This window comes from Hyla sarda, chromosome 10 (assembly GCF_029499605.1).
Source record: "Hyla sarda isolate aHylSar1 chromosome 10, aHylSar1.hap1, whole genome shotgun sequence".
Lineage (NCBI taxonomy): Eukaryota > Metazoa > Chordata > Amphibia > Anura > Hylidae > Hyla > Hyla sarda.
Genome location: NC_079198.1, coordinates 106,117,582 through 106,140,129, shown reverse-complemented (window position 1 = coordinate 106,140,129; position 22,548 = coordinate 106,117,582). Strand labels below are relative to the sequence as shown.

Genomic DNA, 22,548 nt, shown 5'->3' with positions numbered 1-22,548 from the left:
AAACTCAGATAATATCACAAGATAAATACAAGGTGCAAGCTCAAGCCAACATGGAATTGTATTGCACACAAAGACATAAAAAAAGACATAAAATCACCAGCACCAGAATGCAGGATTACTCTGGCTAAATAACTCCACCCGAGTTCTCATTCGCTCAGGGCATTAACTATTCCCTATCCAGGTGGAATAGCAAACTGCTCTGAACAAACTAGTGTTTGAATACACACCTAAACAGAAAAATACAATAACAAATAAACGGACATTACAGAACTAGGCCTCTAACTCTATGTTTGCACTCATTACCTACATACCGGGCAACCTACATAGCCAGCTACCTATCTAACTGGTACAGGAGGTAGGCAGCACAACCACGTAATCCAAGAATTTCTTGGGGTGCAGGCAGAGAAATACAGTCCCAATCGCAGACTGCATAGACAATCCAAGATACAAACTTTCAGCATCAAACCCAGTAGTAAAGTGCAAAAAAGTGGGATTTTATTAACCCATATCGATATGGGTTAATAAAATCCCACTTTTTTGCACTTTACTACTGGGTGTGCTGCTGAAAGTTTGTATTTTACCTATCTAACTGGATAACTTCCTTATTTCCTGACTACTCACCTGGTTACCTACCTGGCTACCTTGGGGGATCTAAAAGGGGAACTGTCTAACTACTGTGGGATATACCTAATGCCGGACCTACTGACCTACCCACTTTTATTGTGTGGGACACCAAGAGAGGCAATATTTTGGTTTAGGGGCTAAAGATGGGCAGATTGTGTAGAGGTGGAAGAGTACTGGAAAAATACGGGTCTAAGATGTTTTTCCTATAGATGCTGAAGAGATGAGTTTTGGCTGCAAGAAATCAGCATGGCGGTCTGAGCCTGACAGAGAAGAAAAGGAAAGAGGATGTCTCAGAACAGAGAAGAAGTCACCTGTGAGCCACTGGATGTAATTGTAATCACTAGGTAGGTTCCCACTTTGTTAGTACTCCCCCCCCCCTCCGAAAAAAAGCGAAGCCAACGTATACTGTTAACGGGAGCAGCGGATCCCATTGATTTCTGTGACCAAATAGCATCACTTAGTAACCTATGCGTTAAAAAATGCGTCCCGCTGTGCTTTTGAAATAGTACATAGGTCCTGAACTAAGTCACTAGGTGACTCTGTACAGCCATACAAATTAATTGGGTCCGCTGCTCCCATGAACAGACTACGCTGGCATCCTGTTTTTGGGAAATGTTGACAGATATGAGTAACAGGGGTACTAATGTAGTGTGAACCTACAGATCCTTTGTACACCTGATATATGCCTCTTTATGGTCATGTATATAATCACTTATATGTGTACAAACAGGAGAATGTCCAGCGCAGATGGATGCAGAACGAGACTTTATTGGATAAAACTTCACAAAATGCAAGACATGGATGGGTGACGCGTTTTGGCCCTAGCGTCAGGCCTTAGTGATACCACTTAGTCATTTGGTATGACTAAGGCCCGACGCTAGGGCCGAAACGCGTCACCCATCCATGCCTTGCATTTTGTGAAGTTTTATCCAATAAAGTCTTGTTTTGCATCCATCTGCGCTGGACATTCTCCTGTTTGTACGCACGTATCCAGGTGCTGCCCACGCCAGTCCGGGCGCTATCGGGCCAATGAAGGAAGCTGGACCTCACCTATCTCTACGTAATAACCACTTATATGGTATACACATTCCGTGTATGGCTGGTATCTATCTCTATATGTGCACTATATGTGGGGATGCTGGTCTGTCTACAGTGGTTTTTATTTAACAATTATGCAACAATTTTGTGCATTAGTTAGTTACTGTGTGATGTAAAGTGTGTTTCTGGTGTGCCAGTATTATTTGGCCCTAGTATTATTTGTATACTGGTATTATTGGTATTGTTGGTCTATGTATAGTGGTTTTACCTTAGTGTGGTGGTATTAGCAGTCTTTATGTGGTGGTATAATTTTTCTCCTTGTATTCTGTTAATATTGGTAATGGAAATGTTTTTCAGTGGTGGGACATGAGAAGAAGTTTGGGTGGAATAGAGGTAGGCCAGATATGGGGCCAGGGGTAGAATCTCGCAAGGGAGCCCTTGTTTTATTTGGGTCAGGAGGGGGAGCACAATTTCAGTGCTTGCCATAAGTGCCATTTCCAGTATACACACCTCTGGGTCCAGCACTGTGAAGAGCTTTTTGGGTGACAGTGAAGATTTTGTACTGTATCCTGAACTTAATGGGCAATCAGTGCAGTGACTGTCACAGGGGGTAGGCATCACTGTAGAGGCTGGAAAGGCAGATGAGTCTGGCTGCTGTATTTAGCATGGACTGGAGCGGAGAAAGACCGGTCAGTAAAGAGTTACAATAGTCAAGGCTTGAACAATTCAGAGCAAAAGTGAGTTTTAACTGTATCAGCAGTAAGGAATAGATAAAGTTAGAGAGGGATATTAGAGACGATAGATTAGGGCTGATAGCTGCATTAAAGGAGAAATGCGTCAAAAATCTTTTAAGTTCTGCAAAAATGAATATTTTTTTTAACTCATTTACCTACATTCCCCCAATGCTCCGGTATAGGCGTCCCGTTTCTCCGCTGCTGCTTGTCTTCCTTCTTCTTAGGTTTGGAATGCCACACGGCAGTCAGCGTATCGTCGGCTGCAGCGATGTCCCGCCTCGGCCGGTTATAGGCTGAGTGCACATGTAAGGAGCCGGCCCAAGGCGGGACATCGCTGCATTATTGTCTGATATTAACAACCCTATACAAGAATACAGAGCATCCAGTCAGAAGAATGGGGGAACGCATAATCCATGGTTCCACTGAGTCCTCCAGATCAGATAAGATAAAGCTACCTCTCCCCATCTGACCCCTCTAGATGGTTTAGTTTAGAAATACACAAAATAAGCCAGTTATCATCATGCATGGTTTGTCTGACAGGAGGTAAACTAGCCATCTTACCCCTTGAATTGTTTGATTTTATAGATAAGGTTTTAGTCAGTTTATAGACAGTTTTACTATGGTAATGAAGGCCCATTTGATTATTTCCTAGCTCTAAGATTTGCCCATGACTAAGGGTTACGTGTCGATGAAAAATACCTTAGTCATTTGGACACATAGGACATACTGTAACGGCTGGTGGTGTGGATCCACTATACCTGTTGTGGACGATGACGTGAGCCGTATCCGAAAGCGGAGTCTAAGGAGCTGCTGGTTTTCACCAGAGCACGCCGCAAAGTGGGATGGACTTGCTGCGGCAGGCGGCTCCCAGGTGCTACCCCTGGCACTACTCATCCACAAAGGCTGCTGAGGAGATGCGTGGCACAGAAGGAATGAGACAGAGTCTTAGTGAGGGACAGGCAGGAGGTCAGGACTGGCAGCACTGTAGCAGGGTCAGGTCATGTAGCAAGAGGTCAGAGGGTAGACGGCACAGGAGTAAGGTCAGGATACGTAGCAATGGGGTCAGATACATAGCAAGGCAAGAAACAAACAGAATGCTTTCTCTTAGGCTGAATGGCACAAAGATCCAGCAGGGGTCAAGAGGAAGTGCGGGGTTATATAAGATCAGGACCAGACAAGCACCAATCAATGGTGCGCTGGCCCATTAAATCACAGGAAGCCATCGCGCACGCGCCCTAGGAGGTGGGGATGCACGTGCCAGCGGCCAAGGACAGCGGAGGGGACAGAGACACGGGGAGTGACTGCCCGGCGTTCACATGCGGGGGCGTCCTGCGATGCGAACCGCAGCAGAGCCAGAATGGGAGGACGGGGCAGGAGTGCGCTTGTGGTCAGCTTGTCTGGCAGCAGCGCTACTCGTAACACATACTAGGCCAAGAATCCCTGGTTTCACAAACTGTTCTTACTTTTTCATAGATGATTTCTCCAGTTTGTCTAACTTATTTATTAATCTGTTCTAGCACAATAAAATGTATTATGTAATTCAGCATATGGATCAGATTTTTCAGATTTTAGGGCTTGGCAAGGGCTGGATTGTTAATACTTTCATTTTAGAATAAACCTAATGGCCCTGATTTACGAAGAGTGTAGGTTTCTCTGTGGGTTTTAATTCCCTACAATTTTTTTTCCACTGAATTCACTAAGGTTTCCCTAAATTTTTCACTTTTCCCTACATTTAGCTTTTTTTACACATGCTCTGATCTGTCTGGTTTTCCTCAGCTGAAATCCACCACATTTTATGTGGAAACCTTAGTAAATATGTTGGGTTTTTGTGAAAATGTTGGGAACACGCCCCCTTTTTGGGGACCACGCCCCTTTCCCCCGACATCCATACCCCTTTTTCGGGTTTTCGAGTTAGTCGGGTTTTTTTTCAATTCTGGCGCAAACTCTGGCACAAATTTTGGCGCAGACAGAATTTCTGGCGCAAAACCCGGTAAAACATGTTGGGTTTGCAATAGTAAATGAGGGCCAATGTTTCTAAGGAAGATGTTTATTTACATGCAATTATATAAGGCGTATACTCAGACCCTTATTGCAAATATGAATCAGATTACTACTTACCTTCTATCTTCATTTTCGTGATTCTATTATCTATACTCTATATTAGGAGTCTTATGTTCAGTGTAAAGACCAGTGGGTGTGGACCTACTGTGCCACCTGTTTGAAAATGGGCCACTCTAGAGAAGGGGGAGGGGGGTGGGGGTTGTCAAAGTAGCCCCTTGGTTTTCACCCTTTAACTTCTGTATGGGGATCTGGGCTACCAGGTCACTTCATGGTCTTAGTATAGGAGGCCGCTGACCTTGAGGGCCAAGAGAGAGTGATGCAAATCATTGAGAGGCCAGGTAGAGAGGAGTCTGGATGTAGGGCAAGGTCATGGGCTGGCAGTGGTCAGACATGGTAAGGAGAAGGGCAAACAGGTCCGTGCGGGCAATACAAGTTTGTAGTTAGATTCAAGGTGAGGTCAGACACAGAAAATACAACATAGTACAAGCTGGCAGACCCTTTTGTTTAGGATGTCAAAACCCTGCACCACAATAAGCTGAGAATCTGCTATCAGACCCCCTCTTCTATGTGTAACGCTATTATGACAGCAAAACAATATCTGCAATATTATTTACGATTTTCTACATGCAAACCTGCATTTCTTAAATTAAACAAAGTTAGAAAAATCTAAAGCATTCATCAAAGTTTATTTCCAGATCAAGCACATGTCCATACTATAGTCTCTATTGTAATCTCACAAATGCAATTGTTCAAATGCTTTACATTAAAATCTTACTTTGTTGACTTTCTGCTAATGTCTGTTATACTGATAATGATATAATAAAAATATATACTTAAAAAAAGATCTGAAACATGTGGGTCTCCACCTGTAAGTCCAATGTATAATGCAGGAATACATTGTATTATTAGAAATATGTCACCAGACCAGCGGTGCATAAAAATACTTATGGTTACATAACGTGAACCAGAACTTTGCTGGTTGGAGGAAGAGACCATAGAAAGAAGCCATAAAACTAGCTGTTTCTTTTAAAAGGTTTTTATACATAGCAGATATCTGTGTCTGGATCTATAAGATAAGTCCAATGTTAAGGGGGTCTTCCCATCTCATAGGCTTTTTCCGATTTCTGGGCACTGGTGTAGTGCTCTGTCCCCCTTTTGAGCCTTTCCATAATCTCAGACCCAGCAAGATTATCAAAAGCAAGTGAAGCAGCGTTCTTTGGAATGCCCAAGCCCTTCTAGCACTGCTTGGAGATTTCCATTACTGAAATGGTCTTTTACCTAAAATATATTTAGGTAAATGTATGAAGGTGTTATTTTGGCACCATATTGTAAGGCGGTCATAATTAGGCACTGTATGACAGCACAACTTATCGGGGGTACCACCATAAGGTGAATGGAGGAACATATAATCCATAGGCCTACTGAGTCCTCCAGATCAAAAGAAGCTCTTTGCTTAAAAGGGGACAATAAAAAAAAATATTTGTCAATTACATCTCCAATGAGTCTGGTTTCCATCCAGATCCATTAATCTGGGTGTCGAATGCCTTTGTATATGATTATTATGTTGGTCATGGTGCCTTGTAACCCCTATATAGGGTAACTTGCCATTGTTTTGTGAATCTATCAGTTATACTCATCTTTAGAAAGGAAATGGAATGCAAAAAAGATAAAGAACTATGTTTAGTCTATCTGTGACCTGAGCTTTGGCTAGACCAGCTAGCTTACCATTCATGAGAACTCAGGGTAATGGTCTCCAAGTCTTATATAAAAAGAGATTATCTATCACAAACTTATAACCGTCACCACTTAACTTTCACATACTGATTTGGGCGTCGTGTCCCCTTCTCTGTTTGAGTATGTAATATACTTGGTATGAGTAGAGAGATTGGAAAGAGAGACAATTGGATCATTGATCTATAGAAATGTCGCTGATGGCCCCACAATGGAGGAACATATTACACTTCTCTATAACTTTATCCGTGATGTTGTGCTCAACTCAATTGATTTCACCTTCTATTCCCTGTAAGTCAACATATCATCTTTCCTAAGTTCATGCTTTCAAAATGGAAAGAGAAGAGGAGATAATATTACAAAATGGCAGCGTAGATCACTACTTACTGAATCTGCAAATCACAGTATGCTGCGGAGAATTCCATATACTGTAAAAGCAGCTCTTTAGTTATTATAGAATTTTTTTTATAGACTCTGCATTAAAGGGTTTATCTGGGGACATACTTTTTTGGTAAAAAAATTAAAATACAAAATAAGCCATCCTCACCTCCCCTGATCCCCTGTAGCTCCAGGTCTAGCGTAGTCCCAGCTCATTACTGCTTCTTCTTAAATCCAAGATGAACTATTTCTGTCTGTTCAGCCAATTACTGACTGAATTGGGGCAATACTGTGGCCAGTGATTGGCTGAGAGGGCAGTTCCTGCTGAGACGACATGTCTGGGAAGCAGAAATAAGCAGTAATGAGCGGGAACTGAATGATGTCAGACCTGCAGGGGATCAGGGGAGGTATAACTTTTTTTACTTGCTATTATTTTGTCTTTATTAATATTTGCACACACACCCCCAGCCGTATATATATGTATGTATGTACCTGAAAAGCCCCATTGAGCTTACGGAAAACACTGGCATACAGAATCCTTTACAATCCCACAAATTCTGGTTTTGTGTAAATCCATCAGACAAGTCAGAATGTAGTGTTTTGTACACAAGATGTTACTGCTTCTTCTATAAGGTAGCTCTACAGGAAACTTTTGCAGCAAGCCATTACTACACTACATCATACATTTTGTCATTTGCTTGAAATCCATATTTTAAAAGCTACCACTGATTGAAGAAAATGGCGCAGGACAACATGTACAATCCATCTTTAACGTCTTTCATTAATGTCTTTATAAAAATGCTGCTGCCATGTGAAGCAGTGATCTGGATATACAGTAGCGCACAAAGGAGTCGCAGGCAAAAGTAACAAACAAGTTGACTGAAGACACAATAGGAAGCAATAAGGCCCTCTTCCTAAAAGGAGGTGGAGCTTCTGAGCCAGCCAGTAGCATGAGGAAAGTCCTATTTACAATATTCCTTGCGAAGTTCTGTGGAGGAAAGAGGAGTTTATAAGTATAATTTCGATGACAGTATCTGGAAAATAAGCCTTGCATTTCACAGATTAGACTTAGTCATGTGACAATTAGTTACAGGGGTCAGGGAGTGGCAGAGGAGTCCGGAGAAGGAGGAGGACAGAGGAATCTAGGGGGCATGGGGGCAGACGGGTCTGGAGGATGAGAACAGAGGGATCTTGGGGAGGCAAAGGAGTCCGGAGGAGGACAGAGGAATCTAGGGGGTAGGGAGGCAGAGGAGTCTGAAGGCGGAGGACAGAGGGGTCGGGGGGGGGGGGGGGCAGAGAGGTCTGGAGGATTACTTAGGGGTCTTGGAGGGGAGGCAGATGAGTCCGGAGAAGGAGGAGGACAGAGGAATCTAGGGGGTAGGGGGGCAGACGGTCTGGAGGATGAGGACAGAGGGATCTTGGGGAGGCAGAGGAGTCTGGAGGAGGACAGAGGAATCTAGGGGGTAGGGAGGCAGAGGAGTCTGGAGGCGGAGGACAGTGGGATCGGGGGGGGGGGGCAGAGAAGTCTGAAGGAGAAGGACAGAGAGGTCTGGAGGAGTACTTAGGGGTCTAGGAGGGGGAGGCAGAGGGTTTAGGAAGAACTTAGGGTTCTGAAGGATGATGACAGTGGGGTCTGGGGGAGAATAAAGTGTCTGAAGGAGGAGAGAGAAAATGGGTCTGGAGGAGGACTAAGGGGTCTGGGGGGATTTAGGGGTCTGAAAAAGGACAGTACAGGAGAGGGATTAAGCCAAACTGAGAAGATACAGTGTGGAAGTATTATTTTCAAGGTTATAGTGTCTGGCAGGGTTATAATGATTATTGTCTTCATATAGAGGATGAGGATCTGCTGACAAAGCAAGGAACTGCAGAGGAAAGATGTAGCTGTAAGAAGTCCTCACACTGGGCCAAGATAACGAAGAAAAGAAAAGTAAATGCAGTCGATCTCAGTGGCTGCTGGCCTCAACCACTCATAAGAATAGATACTTAATCCCTGGCTGTACTATCTTGCCTCGCAACTTCATCAGTTGAGAGGGTGGGCGGATAAATCTTTATTGGGGCCTACGGGTTGATTATTTATGGCTAAACATGGGGGGAGGGTGCCGCTACACATTCTTGAAATTGGAGCCCTGACCAGACCTCCGGACTCCTCTCCCACTACCCTGCTCCCATGTAAGCTCTGGGGCCATGCGCGCAAGTTACTAGGTATCACGAGTTATATATTGCATACACCGCTGTGGCGTAACCCAGGCTTGCCAGTTTTTTCCTCCTTCACGGATGCTGATTATTGGGAGAGGAGGGGATTGTGTGAACTGGGGCAGCTAGCTGTACAGGGGGTAGTAAGATCTTTTCAGGATTTGCAGGAGGAGTTTGTTTTACCGCACTCCTCATTTTACAGATACTTGCAGCTCCGTCATGTGTATGACACTCAGAATAGGCTACGGCTGATGGAGGTACAGACTAACAGGGTCCTAGAATCCGTGGTTACAAAACGGGAATCTGCTGGTATCATATCTTGGCTATACGGTGAGCTGTTAAGTTTCTACCATGAGAAGTTCCCCTTGACGGTTCGTGCGAAATGGGAGAGGGACCTTGGCGGGTTGAGTGATGAGGACTGGGCTATAGTGCTCTCTCTTACCCCATCTCTGTCTTTATCGGAATCTAATAGGCTATCACAATTATTCTTTTTGCATAGAGTGTATAAAACCCCACTATTCCTACATAACATTGGTGTTCGGTCTGACTCTTCCTGCCCCAGGTGTGGTGAGTTGGAGGCTCACCTGTTGCATATGATGTGGACTTGCCCTGTCTTACATGCATATTGGAATGATGTGATATGACTTATCGAAACCATTTATGGGGTGACATTAAGTGCAGCACCTAAGGTGTGTCTCCTTGGCCTTATAGGCTGTGATCAGGAACCCTCCTTGAGAGAAGTGGGAATTTTACGTGTGCTATATCAGGCCAGGAAACTTATAGCGCAGTTCTGGATCAGACCGTCTCCTCCGGGAGTAGCTGATCTTGTTACAAGAATAGCGCAGATAGTGCGCTTGGAGAAAGGGATATATGTTAAGCGGAAAGTTGTTAGGAAATTTGATGGTATCTGGGGACCCTGGGTGAACCATTTTGATCCCCCGTCAACTGATTTCTAGATGACTGTCCATTTTAAACCTGTCCTTGGAATGTGGTGCTGGTTTGCCTGACGGAGTTCTGTGAGTGTGGCTCTTTTCTTTCTACTTCTTGTGTTCTTCTCTGTGCCCTCTCTTTGTGGATTCAATGAAATGTTGACATGTAGAGGCCGTTTGTTGCAGTTCTGAGAAAGTGGTGTGAGAGAGGCAGACTGTTGGGTCTGCAGGTTAATGAAACTTTGGCTTACTGAACGTGCGTTATGGGTGGTATAAGGGTAGAGACGGATTGTTTCTTTGTGTTTTGGGGTTTATTGTATGTCTGTTGTTTAAAATGTTTGCAAAAATCTTTAATAAAAATTATCTGATTTAAAAAAAAAAGAATAGATACTACACTTGATTTTAGCCAAAAGGCTAAGGAGCTTGTATGGCCATCTTTAGGAAAAGTCCAACATGCCAGACCTTTTTGTTCTGCCAGGATATTAGCTGCTACAGAGTGGTTGTGAGGTAAGAGACAGCAGACAGGTTATGAGATAGTTTGGCCAGATTAGAGATGTAATTGCTTACATACAAACCTTGGCTCCATCCAAAAGTTTCAAGCACGTTTGACTATGTCCCCACCTCCCTTCTGAACAATGTCACTTGGGCAAAATTCTTTAATGAATTATTACAATTGAAAACCTTCTGTTTATACTGATTTCCTTTTAGTCCAGCCTTTTTTCTTCCAAAAAAACAGCATCACTCTTACATGGGATGTGTTTGCTATTACAGCTTGGCCCTATTTCAAAACGACTGAGGCATAATACCAGACATGACCCATGGACATGAGTGGTGCTGTTTTTAGAATCAAAGAGACCTTTTTCTTAAAAGTAAAAAAAAAATTTATATATATATATATATATATATATATATATATATATATATATATAAGTCTTCCTTCTGCTCCAAAAATAACAGAGTCAAATAGCAAATAAAATCCCCAAATTATGTTTGCAGCTGTTGTACAAACCCCTTGTTTTTGTTGCATTGCGTTATCATTAACCAAGATCAAGCTCGCTTTGAAAACACCACAGGACTAACTGTACTTTCATCTTGGATCCACGTTTCGGAGCCCGCGCTCTATAATTTTAACTGATCCCCGGCCAGATTCCTCCTCTTTGTCCAGCATATCCCCACACAATGAGGTTTGTAAATGTCTCCCATAACTATTGCTTCTATTTGCTATGGGAATCGTATTTACTTTGGAATGCCTGCCGCTCTGGGGCTGCCATGCTGATGTAGCTGCCAGTTGCCTGTTATAAGAATCAGTCTCTACCCGGGCCGACAATTAGTGGTATGATATAATGGCAGGATGACCTCACTCACCAAGGTCTAAGTCAATATTCTTTGGCGTGAAGGGCCTCTCCATGGATGCACGTTCTTTTAGTATGTTATTTTTGTAATCTGGAAAGCAAAGAAAATGTGTTCAAATACATGAACCATAAAAAGTTCTTTGTTCAAATAAAAGAGCCATAAAAATTCTTCAGACAATATTTTTCAGAGGAATAAAAATAATCTAACAACTCTATTGTACATCCTGGATGCTGTATAGAATTGCAAGACATGGCACCAGGGATATATGCCTTGGTAGTCTCTTGCTATAACCACATGCCCGTTCCCCTCCTGAAGACGGTGCTGAAGCGAAGAAACATGTAGAGGGGCCATAATTAGTATTTTATCAGCAATCTCCTTAGTGTGCTGTACTAACCAGTGGATCTGCAGGTCACTAGTTGTTGATTGAAATATACCTGAGAAACCACTATTAGTGATGTACTAAATAGACGCAATACTAACACACTATGAGATTGCCGTTTTAAAGTGACTCTTCATCTATACATTTTATAAGTGCTTAATAAAAGCGGTGTTTTAGGGGGTGGGAATGAAATAAGAGTATTAGTGACCTAGGGCTTTTCCCTTGGTCAAAGGTGTTTCTATATTGTTGACCCTGACCCACCTCAGGGTATTGTTTTGGCCTATAAGCCTCCACACATTTTTATGATGTTATCCTCAAGGACAACCTTTACCCCTTTTTGTCTTTTCTAGATTTCTATGTAATGTCCCAGTAGAGGAGATGGTCCTGCACTACACTTAGGCCCTGTCAGGTTGAGTCCCTCAGTGACCTGGGGGGCTCCCCTGCAGTGTCTCCCCTGCTGTTACTTTAATGTTATTTATTGTACTATGTGTATAGTCAGTATACTAATGTATAGCCAGTATAAAAGACCTTTGGAGGACTAATGTAATTGTCTAAAGGACCTGTGAGATGTCACATGTTATGTTTATGTTACCCAGAGAGCACCAGTAAAACATATGACCCACAGCTTGACCTATGGGCTTCTGGCTCAGCCCCCCCTTTATAAGGGGGCGGCCATTACAATTCTGGCTCTTCTACCATCACTCTTTCTAAGGAACAGTGGAGACCAGATGTCTCAGTGCTAGTGTCCAGCTACCTGGAAGGCTTCAAATCTACGGTCACTTCCAGTAAGTCAAGTCTATGTCTGCTGTCACTGCCTACAGTCTAGTCAAGAATATAAAGTCTGTTGCAAGTATAATTGATCCCAGCAAGCTGTGAGGTCCTTCTGTGTTCTTGGCCACCTCTCTGAGATTCTGGCCAAGCTGTAGAGACCATAACAACTGCCTGACCTCAGTAAAGCCTCCGTTAAACCATAACCTGGTCGTGGACTCTGATTTCACTGCCTAGCTATTGTAGCGGAGATATCGTTTGGGTGGTTCCCGATACCCAAAAACAACTCTGGCATCATGAACATTAGGAGTTAATAACACCTTGCCCCTGGAGTTAATACCATCTGCCCCATCTACCTATACTGCTACACCCCGTGGTCCCGCCATTCACCGTGGCTCACCACATCTACAATCAAGTTGCTATTCCTCTCCATGCTGTGAGGAAAAAATGATCAAGTTTTTCATCCCCAATGCTTTATTGTATGACTTTGTTTCATAATGTGTGTAGCTATTCCACCTTGCCAAATGACTTAACAGTTGAAGGACTACTACTCCTAGTGAACCTGCAGCATAACGCTCATCATCCCTGTGGCTACCACACGTACGGTAATTCCTCACACTCTCATTGACTTATATTGTTGGGCAGCCAATGCAGCCAAGCCAGCTGGGCCCCTATGGTATGAACAACCTCCCAGAAGACCTCAAAAGTTTTTCATCCTATAGTTGAAGGGCTGTTTATGTGTGTTCTCAACATTTAAAGGACCACTCTACTCAAAAGTAGAAAATACATATTTGACCCAGTCCATCTATTAAAACATATGTTAATGTGAGCTTTTTTGCTCTCTGAGCTATAAAGTGCTGTGTTATATGTTGGTGCAACAAAAATAAATCATAGTTGCTATTTGGGGTTGCATTTTTCAGTTGGACACTACCATAGACAGCTACAGGTGAAACTCGAAAAATTTGAATATCGCGCAACTTAAAAGGAGAAACTAATATATGAGAGACTCGTTACATGCAAAGCAAGATAGTTCAGGCCGTGATTTGTCACAATTGTAATAATTATGGCTTACAGCTCATGAATACCCCAAATCCCCAATATATTATATGATTCAGGGTAGCCATGTCATCTGCTGGTATTGATCCACTGTGCTTCTTTATTCCATGGTCAACACATCCGTCTACCAGAAGATTTTGGAGCTTCCTTTCCTTTTAAGTTGCATTAATGAAATACAATGGACTTTTGCACGATTTAAAAATGTTTTGAGTTTCACCTGTATGCTGGAACTGCCAGCCTATAGAGCACAGGATGGATGCTAAGTACAACAGATACGGCTTGTTTGCATCCTCATGGCAAACACAGCCGCTAGGTTACTGTGATGTCCCAGTACAGGATATAGTCCCATACAGTACTTAGGCCCTGTCAGGTTGAGTCCCTCTGTGTCCCTAGGGGCTCTTCTGCAGTGTCTCCCCCATAATAATATATGTAATGTATAGTGTTATGTGTGTTATGTATTAAGGACCTTTAAGGACTTTTGAGTTAGTCACATGATAATGTATTCACATGATGTGTTTGTTACCCAGAGAGCACCAGCTAACCAGGTGACCTGCAGCTTGACCTATGGGCTTCTGGAGAGGGGCAGCCATTACAATCTCTCTCTTGATCCTGAGGCACAGTAAAGACCAGACGTCTCAGAGCTATCCAGCATATCTGGAGGCCTCAAGCCACCTGCAGCCACATTCCAGTCTAGTCAAATCTATGTCTGCTGTCACTATCTACAACCCAGTCCAGTCTAAAGTCAAGCCTAAAGTCAAGTCTATTTTAGTCTGTGTGGCTGAACTAAAGTCTATCAAAGTCCTTACAAATCCCAGAAAGATGTGAGGTCCTTCTGTGTTGCTGGCCACCTCTCTGGGATCCTGGCCTAGCTGTAAAGACTATTTCCATCTGTCTACCTCAGTAAAGCTACCGTTAACTCTTACCTGGTCTTGGACTAGTATTGCCCTGCCTAACATTTGATAGCGGTACTACCTTTCGGGTGGTTACCGGGAAAACCACGCCCTGGCATCACGAACATTTAGGGGTTAATTACACCTGCCCCTGGGCTACAACATCTGCATCATACACCTCACCTTTGCACTCCGAGACACCCCGTGGCTTTGCGATATTACCTTCTCCACACAACATCGGCTCCGTGCTTCCTCCCACTGTCATGCACCTCCTGCTGCAGGACCTAGCCCTGCTCCTAGTTGCCTATTGTCATCAGGCACTTGCTATTTAAGACAGCTTCCATTGCCACATGGTACCTGAGGATTATGGTTCCTAGTTTCACTAGAGTTTCCTGTAAAGATGTCTGTTGGTTTCCATGAATCTTCTGTTTCTTTTTCCTGTCCTACAAATCTGTATTGCCCACTCCGACCTATGCCTAACTATTGACCATGCATGTATGCTGCCTGTTCCTGGACTCCTCTTTGAATTTCCCCTTGGTGCTTGGTCTCTTGGCTCACTTGACCAGCTGCCACCTACAATGTGACAACTCCTAGAAGTAGTTGGAGGTTGAAGGGTGAAAACCAGGGGACACTTTGACGATGCTCTAAGGGGCAGCCCACTGTAAAACTGTAATAAAATTATTGTTTCACTTACCAATTCGAACGTCTTCCCTTTTGTATTCGATAAGGTCAGGGGGTCTCAGACAAATTTCCTTCATATTCACATCTTTCCTACAATAATACATAGAAACATTTGCATTACTTCATGGGAAACTCTCTCTAAAACAGTGTAACTCTTCTCTATGCAAAGAGGGATGACCTGTAAAACCAGACAAAACCAATGCACAAGAGTGGCCCTGTTTTGGGGGAAAAATAAGACAATTTTGCTAATACCATACAACTTCTTTATAACATTAAGGTAAACCTGTCACTTATCACAATGATCTATGATTCATCATGGATGGCCGTACTGTTTCAGAGTAATCATAGTTGTAACTTTGGTAGGAAATGGGGCTTTCCCTTATGCAAATAGGAAACAAATCTAGCAAATCGCCAGGGATGGCACACATTACATTGGGCCTTGCGTTGACGATGGGTGCTATAGAGATGGAGGGGGAAGCATTGTATCCTACTACATAGTTATATGATGGAGGACAGGCAGCACTGTGCCCCATTCATGCATTTAGGTACCAACTGTGAAATGATTGTCATTTTTTTTTTTTTAAAACACACTATAGCTATGCTTCAGGGTACGTTCACACGAGCGGATTCTTTTGCGTGTTTTCCGCTGCGTATTTGAAAGGGAGTGGTCTCTTCTCGGCTGTCCGCAGCAGATTTTCCGCGGCGGAATTTACGCTGCAGAAAATCCGCCGCAAGCCCCATTGAAGTCAGTAGGGACTGCGGCGGATTTTCCGCAGCGTAAAGTCCACCGCTGAAAATCTGCTGCGGACAGCCGAGAAGAGCCCGCCCACTTTCAAATACACAGCGGAAAATAAACAAAAAAATCTGTGTGGACGTACCCTCAAACTATAACATATTATCATTTATTTCCCCCAGAATGTCTTAAATCAAGTAAATAAACTGCATACATACCCTTGAGATTTGCTCATATCGTATGCATAACCTAGAAAAAGCAAAAAATAAGGTAAACTTTCTCAAAATTTTATTTAAACTATTGCACTATTTTGAGAATTTTGGCACAATCTGCACAACTTTTTTTAAGGCCGTAACACTTCCAATACTATTGAAAGATCTCCCCCAATAGATGTAAATGACATCTCATTTCTGACATTTATCAAAACCTGTCCATAGGAAACGTTGCTGAGTTGCCCATGGCAACCAATCAGAGCGCTTCTTTCACTTTTGAAAAGGCCTCTGAAAAGTGAAAGTAGCGATCTGATTGGTTGCTATGGGCAACTCAGCAACTTTTCCTCTGGACGGGTTTTAATAAATCTCCCCCCGATGTCTTTAGGCAGATCCAGGAGAGGTGTTGTACGGTTCCATACATCTTCCCCGTCATTGCACCGTTGATAGTAACACCTGCAGACACTTGGGCCCTTGAGGCTGCTCGTCTTCTGAGCTACGTGTCACATCTTGTGAGTCACACTTACCTTTCCTGCGATGTTTTCGGGTGATGAGGATCACAGCTGTGAGCAGGAGAAGGAACAGCAGAAGGGTTGCCAGGATGTATCCGAGTTGTTGGAAGAAGTGAAGTCTGTTTTCCGGAATTATTACATTGATCACTTTATTTTCCCGGATGACGGTGTGATCTGCCAATATAGAATGAGACCATAGAAATCAGCAAAAAAAACAGGGGGGCTCTAGATCATGGACATAATTTGCCTTCCACTATTACTAATATATATATTTTTTGGAAATTTTTTTTGTAGGCGGTAGTACATTGGTTCTCTGCTCAATGGTCATCATGAAGTTCTTATTCTTCGGGCGACCTCTGCCCCAATGGTCATGAAGTTCCTACTCATGGGTAGGGTTGATACCTGGCCAGTATTTTACCCACACAACTGGTATTTTGGACACCTGCCAGTATTTTTATACTAAAAAATACTTTCAATCCAATGAGTTCCGGAATGTTGCACCATAACCTATACCAGTGTTTCCCAAACAGAACACCTCCAACTGTTGCAAAACTACAACTCCCAGCATGCCCGGACAGCCGTTGGCTGTCCGGGCATGTTGGGTGTTGTAGTTGTGCAACAGCTGGAGGCACCCCTGGTTGGGAAACACTGACCTATACTATATACTACTATATAGTCCAACATGCTGGGAGTTGTAGTTTTCATTTGCGGCAGCTGCTGAGCCACAGGCTGTATCAGGGCATGCTGGGAGTTGCAGTTAGAAACTAACTGCAACTCCCAAATATAATGAAAAAAAAGCGATCAAAGTCACATCAAAACAAAAATGGTACTGTTAAAAACTACAGATCGGGCGCAAAAACAGGCCCGTATAAGGAGAAATTAAAGGAGATGTCCCGTGCTCACTTTTCTTATTGTATCCGTTTCGGGATGCAAAAAAAAAAGAAAATAAGCTTTCTCTTGCCTGCCTATGCTCCCCCGGTGCTCCGGTACAGGTGTTCGGTCCCTGGGCTGTATTCTTCTTACTTCCTGTTAGCCCGGCACGTCACACGGAGTTTCAGCCTATCACTGGCCGAGGCGGGACATCGCTGCGGCCGGTGATAGGTTGAAGCTCCGTGTGACATGCCGGGCTAACAGGAAGTAAGAAGAATACAGCCCGGGGACCGAACACCTGTACTGAAGCACCGGGGGAGCCTAGGCAGGTAAGAGAAAGTGTGTTTTCTTTTATTTTTCAGCCCGGAACGGATAAAATAAGAAAAGTGCGCACCGGACATCTCCTTTAAGTTATAGGGGTCAGAATAGGACAACATTTCGCCCACATATGTATATCCTGTGATGTTACACATATATAATTATGCAAATTAGCATGGCCGGTATTTTTTAGCAAGAAAGGTGGCATCCTTTTATATTTATTAAAGCAGAGCGACTACATGGTGCCTTGAATATTTAAAACAGAGTTATAGCTAGAACTTTCAAAAGATTGAGGCCTTAGCCCTTTATCTATATTTCGGCCAAGTAACTTGTTGCCCACCCCAATCGGCACCTAAGTAATGTATATTTCATCAGCACCCCACCCCTGATTTTTTTCTTGTTGGTGGTTTTATCCCACAGGAACCGGGGATTGGGCATATTAAGATCTAACTGCTGGATTCTTCTTTTCCCCAATATACATGTAAGATAAATGGCCGCTCCTTCTAATGTGAATGATCACCAAACAGTGATAACTGAAGGATAGGGGTCGATGCAAAAGATTTTTGTCACATATAAACCATATGATTACACTTGATTACCTTTGGCTGGTGCTGAACCCATGTTTGTAGTCTCTGGTTCCTTTTCTTTTGGAGGTTCCTTAGGTGGATCATAAACTGTTAAGTAAAAAATCCTGCGTTCGTGGAGCCCACAGTAGTGGTGGTGCAGGTGACACGAGTAAGTGCCTTCATCCCCTTTCGTCAATTCTGATATGAGAAGTGAGAAATCCCCATGAGCAAAAGCCATATCCGACACGTTCATTTTCCTCCTGATGAAGAGGGAGCCGTATGACCGTCTCTCCCCTGAAGCATACATGTCGATCAGTCGGTCTGCTCTGTCGTGAGGGATTCCTGGAGCTTGGCGATCCCAATGTACTACTTGCTGGTCTTCTTCACGATGTCGATCAGTCCAGATGTGGTCCCAGTTCTCACATGGCAGCATCACATCAGATCCAACCAAAGCAATAACAACAGCCTTTTCTCCATCCCAGTACATCCTCACTTTACGTTCTGGGAGAAGAAACATTATATTAGACATTAGACAATTCTTGTGGACATTATTGATTAAAAAAAAAATTACTCTCATAGCTTTGACCACTAGTTCTGCTGGAGCGATATCTCTCCTGTACAGACGATTATTAGATCTGAAGTTGGCTATTGGGAGGCTGAAAGTGGACCTATAAAGCTTAGCCAATGGCAGGAAATTCTTGCCAAAGTACCGCAACTCTCTCTCACTGTATATACAGTATATATATATATATATATATATATATATATATATATATATATATATATATAAAACAGACATTGATGCAAGGTAGATACAGGTGTGCTTAGTTACGGCTGTAACAAAAGCCCCCTCTTGTGCCGTACTGTGGCCAGACCTCAAACACAATTCATTCCTAGACTTAAGGTGGTGCTATCGGTGGTGCACATAACGCAATATGAATATGTCCATAAAGAGAAAGGATGCACTCACCACATCTCGTAAAAGATTATTTCTATTTATTGCACTGCATAAATAACAAGACCCTATCAGCCAGTGATGGGAGTGGGTGCTGGACGCTGCAGACGTCTGAAGGTGTGAGAGCTGTTTCCCCCGCGCATGCGGGCTTCGTCAGACCACACCCGTCAGTGACGCCAGTACCGGTAAATACCCTGGGACATGGACGTCACTGATCAGGTGTTCACAGGTAATCATGTGATCTAGAAAATATTTATAAAATTAAAACCAATACACAGGCAATGCAATACATATATGAAAGATATAAAATGTAAACACATTCATAAGAAAATTCCTAGGTCTATCTTATCACTGAGTCCTAAGTTCCCTTGTGCTTCAGTTTTTAATATCCATAGGGATTCTGTGCGGAGGAGGGCTTTCTTTCTATCTGACCCCTCTTGCATAGGAATTCTTTCTATGCCGTAAAACTTCAATGCACCTGGATTATTGTCAAGCGCATTTTTCACGTGCTGCATAACCTGTGGAGACCCTTTACCAGATTTCAGCGACTACAAATGCTCATGGAAACAGATATGTATCGGGCGTGTGGTTCTGCCTATGTAAAATCGTCCACAGTCACAGGTAAGTGCATAGACTACGAAATTAGTTTTGCAGCACATGATATCTTTTACCTCGAAATCCGTGCCTCCTAGTTTAAAATGTCTTCCAGTGCGAAGCTGCGGGCACCACTTGCAATTTCCGCATCTGTGGTTGCCTTTAGGGGCTGCATCTTGCAGCCAATCCTTTTACTTTCTATTTGAATATTTACTTCTAGTAAGGGAATCACCTAGATTTGGCACTCTTTTTAAGGCAATAATGGGTTTGACAATACTGTACGTAGCTAAGATAGAATCCGTTTGTATTAGGTACCAGTCCACTTGTGGATAGATAACCTGTCTTATTGTATTCGCACATGGGCTGTATTTAAATGTTAAACAAAATCTGGTGTTAGTGTTAATATTAGTATCTAAATTTGTATTCTTTTTTTCTTACATTCTGTCTACTAAGTGATTTATTTCTATCTTGCTTTCTCGTGGAAATCCCTGATGAGCAGGCGCCTAGTAAGGTCTTTAGCCTGCTCGTCAAAGGACATCAAGGTACTATTTATCCTACGTAATCACTATTTATCCTACGTAATCTAAGATATTGTCCATAAAGGATGGCTGATTTAGTATGCAAAGGATGGTAGCTTGTATGATGTAGGATAGAATTACCAGCTGTAGGTTTTCTGTACCCTGTGGTATGTAACTCTCCATCTTGAATTTTTAACTCGGACATCTAGGAATTCTAGTTCCTTGTCATTTGTTTTTAGTGTTAAGGTTTCTCCACAAAGGTTCTAAACTCTGACTCTGATCAAACAATAAAAACAGTAATCGACAAGGACGGGCTTCTGATTCAGGAATGAATCGGCGCTGACCGGGAAAAGGACACCAGACAGGTAGTACACCTTCAAGGAGGGGTTTATTGTAGGTAATGCAACGCGTTTCACCACGCATGCGTGGCTTCCTCAGGCATGCAAATCAGCAGTAACAGCTTGGTTTTATACACCGGGATTAACCCTTGCATATATCCCGGTGTATAAAACCAAGCTGTTACTGCTGATTTGCATGCCTGAGGAAGCCACGCATGTGTGGTGAAACGCGTTGCATTACCTACAATAAACCCCTCCTTGAAGGTATACTACCTGTCTGGTGTCCTTTTCCCGGTCAGCGACGATTCATTCCTGAATCAGAAGCCCGCCCCTGTCGATTACTGTTCATATCAGGAAGGCTGCAGACTCCGGACTAATAATCCACACGATCTCCATTGTTGTGTATGGGCTACACAACTATGTCGGGTGAGCGGTGATTTCTTCCATATTGATGTGATTTTACTCCACAAGGAGCGCCTCCGCCTCTTTTCTTTTTTTCTACAAACAATTAAAACGTCATCCACAAAATGCATATAATTAACTATTCTGGAAATAAAAGAAATAGACTCAGAAAATACATACCTTTTTTCAAAAATAGCCACATAAAGGTTAGCCAGGGTGCATGCTACAGGAGTACCCATAGCCACCCCGCTTTTCTGGCTATACCAGATCTCGTAAAACTGGAAGACATTGTTGGAGTGGATCAGAGTCAGAGCCTCAGATACAAAGTTGTTGTAGTCCTCACTCCTATCTGTGGTAGTAAGTAATTCACAGATATATTGTATAGCTAACTCTTGACTGATACTAGTAAATAAACTTTTAATATCTATAGAAGCTAAAATATAACCTGGTCTCCATGTCATGTTCTTGAGTTCATTCAAAAACTTGTTTATATCTTTAACCAATGCTGGGATGTTTTTGAGGAGTGGATGCAATAACCAGTCTATATAACGAGACAGAGGTTCCATTAGAGACCCCACACCGGAGACAATAGGTCGTCCGGGGGGGGGGGGGGCCTCCATTTTTATGTACTTTAGGTAAAAAATACCACTGAGAGTATTTTGGATCGGTAGGAAAGAGTTTGATAGCTGTGGAGTTAGAAATAATATTGCGTTCTACATTTTTTTCTAAGAAATGTTTGTAAACAGATACTAAAATTAACACTAACCCTAGATTTTGTTTAACATTTAAATACAGCCCGTTGGCGAATACAATAAGACAGGTTATCCACAAGAACTGGTACCTAATACAAACGGATCCTATCTTAGCTACGTACAGTATTGACAAACCCATTATTGCCTTTAAAAGAGTACCGAATCTAGGTGATTCCCTTCCTAGAAGTAAATATTCAAATAGAAATTAAAAGGATTGGCTGCAAGATGCAGCCCCTAAAGGCAACCACAGATGCGGAAATTGCAAGTGGTGCCCGCAGCTTCGTACCGGAACACATTTTAAACTAGGAGGCACGGATCATGGTAAAAGATATCATGTGCTGCAAAACTAATTTCATAGTCTAAGCACTTACCTGTGACTGTGGACGATTTTACATAGGCAGTACCTCACACCTGATACATATCTGTTTCCATGAGCATTTGTAGTCGCTGAAATCTGGTAAAGGGTCTCCACAGGTTATGTAGCACATGAAAAATGCGCATGACATTAATCCAGGCACATTGAAGTTTTACGGCATAGAAAGAATTCCTATGCAAAAGGGGTCAGATAGAAAGAAATCCCTCCTCCGCACAGAAGCCCTATGGATATTAAAAACTGAAGCACAACGGAACTTAGGACTCAATGATAAAATAGACCTAGGAATTTTCTTATGAATGTGTTTACATTTTATATATTTCATATATGTATTGCATTGCCTGTGTATTGGTTTTAATTTTATAAATATTTTCTAGATCACATGATTACCTGTGAACACCTGATCAGTGACGTCCATGTCCCAGGGTATTTACCGGTACTGGCGTCACTGACGGGTGTGGTCTGACGAAGCCTGCATGCGCGGGGCAAACAGCTCTCACACCTTCAGACGTCTGCAGCGTCCTGCACCCACTCCCATCACTGTCTGATAGGGTCTTGTTATTGCTGCACTGCAATAAGTAGAAATAGTCTTC

At 42.9% G+C, this 22,548-nt stretch overlaps 1 protein-coding gene and 1 pseudogene across 4 annotated transcripts in view; both read right to left on the bottom strand.

Moving 5' to 3' along the window:
* Window positions 1-5,134: 5,134 nt before the first annotated feature.
* MXRA8 (matrix remodeling associated 8) overlaps window positions 5,135-22,548 on the bottom strand; it is a 56,882-nt gene continuing 39,468 nt past the window's right edge. For all 4 annotated transcript variants that reach the window (XM_056542537.1, XM_056542534.1, XM_056542538.1 and 1 more), the window contains exons 5-10: window positions 18,057-18,524; window positions 16,285-16,443; window positions 15,767-15,797; window positions 14,829-14,905; window positions 11,054-11,131; window positions 5,135-7,554 (exon numbers count right to left, since the gene is read on the bottom strand). In XM_056542537.1, the coding sequence (XP_056398512.1) occupies window positions 7,529-7,554; window positions 11,054-11,131; window positions 14,829-14,905; window positions 15,767-15,797; window positions 16,285-16,443; window positions 18,057-18,524 (839 nt within the window). In that variant the 3' untranslated portion in view covers window positions 5,135-7,528. The remainder of the gene's footprint in view (window positions 7,555-11,053; window positions 11,132-14,828; window positions 14,906-15,766; window positions 15,798-16,284; window positions 16,444-18,056; window positions 18,525-22,548) is intronic.
* Window positions 10,009-10,114, bottom strand: LOC130294703 (U2 spliceosomal RNA; annotated as a pseudogene).